The sequence below is a fragment of the Corylus avellana genome, chromosome ca9 (assembly GCF_901000735.1).
Source record: "Corylus avellana chromosome ca9, CavTom2PMs-1.0".
Lineage (NCBI taxonomy): Eukaryota > Viridiplantae > Streptophyta > Magnoliopsida > Fagales > Betulaceae > Corylus > Corylus avellana.
Genome location: NC_081549.1, coordinates 18,883,717 through 18,889,443, shown reverse-complemented (window position 1 = coordinate 18,889,443; position 5,727 = coordinate 18,883,717). Strand labels below are relative to the sequence as shown.

At 34.2% G+C, this 5,727-nt stretch overlaps 1 protein-coding gene across 1 annotated transcript; it reads left to right on the top strand.

Annotated features, from left to right (window-relative positions):
- The first annotated feature begins 2,794 nt into the window (after positions 1 to 2,794).
- On the top strand, positions 2,795 to 4,611 carry LOC132161829 (7-deoxyloganetin glucosyltransferase-like). The gene is made up of 2 exons (XM_059572026.1): positions 2,795 to 3,311; positions 3,689 to 4,611. Exons 1-2 carry the CDS (start codon positions 2,795 to 2,797, stop codon positions 4,609 to 4,611), a joined length of 1,440 nt encoding a protein of 479 aa, XP_059428009.1.
- Positions 4,612 to 5,727: the final 1,116 nt, after the last annotated feature.

The window sequence follows — 5,727 nt, the reverse complement described above, 5'->3', positions numbered from 1 at the left end:
AACACACAGTTTACATCACGACCTAATTGAAGTTATTTTTTTTTATCTTACATCACATTAATCAATTCTTTCAACTTTTATCCGCTCAAAATCATTTACCAAACACATCATTCTTCTACTTCTTTTCATTCTTAGCTTTTTGTTTGAAATTTTCTATTGATTACATGTTGGAAGAAAGATGACGAAGATGATGACGAAAATCCCAAAGAAAAGTAGTACCCTCTTGCTACAATTTCAACATATAAAACCTGCTCTTGAAGAATTATTTGCTCTTTGAAGAAAACCTGCTCTTGATCGTCGGGTGGTCAATGATTACTTATGGGTTTTGGCGTGAAATTCTTACTTGCAAATGATTGGTTGGGTTGATTTGATAGCAAGTGACATGACAACCATAAAATAAATTTATTGGTGCCTTTAATAAAGTGTCCATTTATTAATTTAATTTTTAGTATGTGCTAATATATTTATTCGCCGCTTGCCACAAAGTCCCTATTAAAGTTAAACATATATTTAAAGACCCAAATTATTGGAGTTAAGGAAAATTAAAAATAATTTATATCAGCGCTTATTTAAAATGTGAGCAAAATATGGGCCAATAAAAGTGTTCTTTTATTTATTTTTATTTTTTAAAATAATGATATTTTTGAGTTTTGATTTTTCTTTCCTTCACAAATATTGTTGGGTATAAGTGGGTTTTTAAGTTAAAGCGTCGTGTGAATGGTATTTTTGATTGTTACATGGCAAGTTTGTTGGCTAAAGGCTTTGCTCAATAGCCTTTTGGGGATACTTATGGTCGAGTACTCAAACCCTAGACGATTCGGCTTGGTTTCTCGTTGGCTGTTTTCGGTGGTTACATTCAAATGCATTTTTACGTGAGTTTCTCTTTGAATTAGTTTATATGGTTCAATTTCCAAATCATATTTATAAGTTACAAAAAGTAATTTATAGAGTTCAAAACAGGCTCTTGGAGCCTAGTTTGCAAGTCTAATTACGCACACGCCTTCTTGAAATTGGTTTACTGCATGGCTTCTACTGAAGCTGATTATTCTATGTTTATGCTCAATTATTTCTGTTTACAATAAGAAAGGATTAATTACTTTAATCAATTATTGCCTTTTATCTACCGTTACAACAAGCATATCCAATTGATTTTTTTGGGTGCACAAAGTTTGGCTGCATTCTATTGTTTCTTGCTTATGACGAGTGCCGGATATTCGAGGAAGATACACGCAATAGTTAAAAATGTGTAAGATTATCATGTCAGAGCTGGCTTCTTTAATGTTAAAGTGTATAACTTGGCTTCTTTAATTCTTGCTTTCGTATCTTTTTGCAATTCCAATTCTGATTTGAATTTTGTCCTCTTCAGTTCCGTCCTAAAAAGAAAAAAAAAAAAAAAAACGGTGGTTGAACTAACCCTTTTATTATTATTATTATTATTAATTATTGTATTCTTCCCACCTGCTTATAACATTTATTTTATACTGCCAACGTGATATATGTTGAAGAATAATGTTAACTACTTAACTCTCACTCTTCATGTCATTGGGATGATGTGAGAATGCCTATCAGGTCTTAAAATATTTATTTTTATTTTTCAATAAAGACTGATCCAATAACTCTTGGGTACTACTACATCAACCTAGGTGTATAGGAGCGAAATGAGAGTTGAGTATGTACCATTACAATTTTTTTAAGTGGTTGATAAGAAAAAAATAAGTAAGTTAAAAAATTAACATCATCTCGCCAATGCAAATTTCATAATAATGCTAGTCTTCTCACCTATTTATCACACTCATTTTATATTGATTGACGTTGTATGTTTTAAGTGACTTCTTTCATCTCTTTTTTAAAGTAGTTGTTAATATGAGAAGTTACTTACAACACATCAATCAACCGAAATAGAATTAGTTTCATAAATGAACATGTAGTGGCGGAGCCACGTTACCTCACGGCACTCCCGAGAATTTTAATTTTTTTTTTTTTTTAACCCATGGCACCCTCAAAATAAAAAATAAAGAAAATTTTTCTTTTTACAAAAAATTCTATTCTTTTTACCCTCAAAATTCTTTTTTGTTTTAACTAACGGCACCTTCAAAAAATTGTTTTAACCCATGGCACCCTCAAAAAATTCTAGACACTTCTTTTTTTTTTTTTTTTTTAATTTCTATCTTTTTGATATAGTATCGACATATTACATTTCTAATATATCAATTTGAGCACATATTTATGAACCTTTATAAATATTTTTTATGATGCATATAATGTGTGAATTACCAAATTTTTAGAGTGAAAATTTTTTTTAAGACGCCAACAAATATTTAGTGGCACCCCCATTATAAAATGGCTGGCTCCGCCACGGTGAACATGGACTAATGTAATAAGTTTTCTTAGAGTCCTCCGATATATGATGTGCATTTTAAAATCACCGATAATTAAAAATTTAATAACAATCATCTCAAATTTAATAATAATTTTAAAAGTCACGTTACATTTTAGAGGGCCTGAAAAACTCTAGGAAGACTTAAGTACAATGAGAAGTCCAAAAAATTATAATAAAGGGGTAGAAACAAGATATAGTTTCAATTATTTTGTAGACAGAATTTCAAGTCAAAAAGTCCAAATAGATAAATTTCTAGGACCAGCCACCGGTTCGGTGCATTTGTCGTAAATCTAGAACGTGCGTTATATGCCAAGTGGGAAGATGACATTCTAAGCCAAAATTGTCATGGTCATCAAATAGGTCTATTTATAATCCAGTAGATTGCATCATTTTGCAAGAGAAAGAAAGAAAGAAATGGTGTCCGAGACGGTAGCAGCTGATCAAAAGCCTCATGCAGTTTGCGTTGCAGCCCCTTTCCAAAGCCACATAAAGGCCATGCTCAAATTTTCAAAGCTTCTCCACCGCAAAGGCTTTCACATAACCTTTGTGAACACCGAGTTCAACCACCAACGTTTTCTGAGATCGAGAGGCTCCAACTCCTTGGATGGTCTCCCTGACTTCCGATTCGTCACCATTCCCGACAGCCTCCCTCCGTCAGATCCCAATGCCAGCCAGGACGTCGCTTCCCTTTGCGATTCCGTTATGAAGAACTTCTTAGCTCCTTTTTCTGACTTGCTCCGGAAACTCCACAACACTGAAAACAATCCTCCGGTGACTTGTATTGTTTCCGATGGTTTCACGGCATTTACTATTACCGCTGCTCATGAACTTGGAATCCCTATTGCAATGCTCTTCACTGTCTCTGCTTGCAGCTTAATGGCTTTTATGCATTTTTCTCATCTCAGGGACAAAGGCTTCACGCCACTAAAAGGTATAACAAAAACAGCAATACCCTACAGAAATCTTCAAATTCCTTTTTTTGTAGTCTCTTATTGTTTTAATATAAAAGGTTTTCTATAAAACATTTTTCTTATTTTCTAGTATTTAGTACAATAAAAATTGTGATAAAAAAAAATATTTTTCATTGACCACAAAACTTCCTTTAATTTTCGTAAAATGATTTTCCTTTTATAAAAGCGTAAACCATTTTTCGAGTTTGAGTTTCACATTCTCGCACAAGCACTATCTCTTGCAGTTCTCTCATTTTTCTTCACTGAAAATAGTTTTCATTAAAAAACATTTTACGTCGAAACAAACAGAGCCTTAATTGCATTTTGTTGACCTAGAAAACATTATTTGTTTTTGCAGATGAGAGCTATCTCACAAATGGATATCTAGACACAGTTATAGACTGGATTCCAGGCATGAGAGATATCCGACTGAGGGATCTCCCGAGCCTTATTCAAACCACAGATCCCAATGATGTTATGTTCAAATTTATCGTTGAAGCAGTAGAGAGAGCTCCCAAAGCTGCAGCAATCATTGTTCAGACAGTTGATGCGTTAGAGCATGAAGTTTTGGATGCTCTCTACCCCATGTTTCCTCGGTTATATGTCATTGGCCCTCTCCAACTCCTGCTCGATCACTCACACAATGACCATTTGAAATCAATTGGGTATAATTTATGGGTAGAAGAAACTGAGTGCCTTCATTGGCTCAACTCCAAGGCACCCAACTCAGTTTTATATGTAAATTTTGGTAGCATAACCGTCATGACACCACAACAGCTCACTGAGTTTGGTTGGGGACTTGCAAATAGCAAGCACTCTTTCTTGTGGGTAATTAGACCAGATTTAGTAATCGGTGAATCAGCGATTATGCCGCCAGAGTTCCATGTAGAAACAAAAGAGAGAGGTCTAATAGCTAGTTGGTGCCCTCAAGAGGAAGTGCTGAACCACCCCTCAATTGGAGGATTCTTAACTCATTGCGGGTGGAATTCAACGATTGAAAGTGTGACTGCAGGAGTGCCAATGCTTTGTTGGCCATTCTTTGGGGATCAGCAAACAAACTCCAAGTATACTTGCAATGAATGGGGCATTGGCATGGAGATTCGTAGTCGTGCCAATAGAGATGAAGTTGAGAAGATTGTGAGAGAGCTGATGGAGGGAGACAAAGGTAAGAAAATGAAGAAAAAGGCCATGGAGTGGAAGAAATTGGCCGAGGAGGCCAGTGGTCCACATGGATCTTCATCCATTAACCTAAACAATTTGGTGAATGAAGTGCTTTTATAAAAAGCCTACATGTTTCAAAATAATAAAGTGTTATGGTGATCATATATATAGATATATAGATGTTGTTATTTTTGTTCAATTTGTTTGTTTTGATAATCCGCAAGCTGTTGGAGACCTACTTAATTATATTACTATTTTTCCACCTTATTGTTGGTGATGATCGAATTGAGTATTTCCTATGACTAACAATGAATTAACGTCCATGATAAAAGGAACAAATAATTACAATAATAATAATTATTATTATTATTACAAACAAAACTAGAAAAACTAAGGTGCCTGCATTAATTCTTTTAAGAGAAACTTCACTTACTCATTCCCTTGCCCTGGTTTCCCTTATTTAAAAAATAATAAATAAAAAAAAACGATTGCAGTTTTAAACTTCAAAAACTCTAATGTCTGTCAGGTACCAAAGTTTAAAAAGCTTGTAATGTCACATTTCCATTAGAATTTTTCTTTTAAATCCTAACCAAGGCCACCTCACGTGTGCTATTTTTCTGGTTTTGTTCCCATTATACTCCTTTTGTTCATGTCTAAAAGTCATAAATGCCCTTAACCCAAACAACACAAAAAAATGCAAATAAAAGACAACCAGCTTGGAGACTTTTTCCCTTTCAAGTCATTTTGAGCTCTTGTGACCTCGACGAACCCTAACATCTCGTTCGACTTGTGATTTGCCGTTCATTTTACTTTTCGATTTGCAACAATATAATGAGATATTATTTGTGACAAAGTTGATCACCAGGTAATTAACTATTTTCCGTCTTTAGTGTAAAAATTTGGTACTTTAAGTTCAATACTTTAGGCGTGTCGTTTACGTGTGACGATTAATCATTTATGATGTTATGTGTTTTGTATTTAGTAAAGGGAACGCTTTAGTCCCATGAACTATTATTTATTTTGCACTTACACCTCCAAGCTTTAAAAAGTGACATTGGAATTTCTCATACTACCACCTAGGGGCGAAAATGCAGTTACGGTTAGCAATTATTGGCAAAATTGCTAATCATAATCACATAGGCGGTTAGCGGTTAATAACTTTAATAATCGCTAACCGCTCTTTAAAAGAAAATTTTTTTGGCCAAAACTTAATTCATAAAAGACTCCTGAACTATC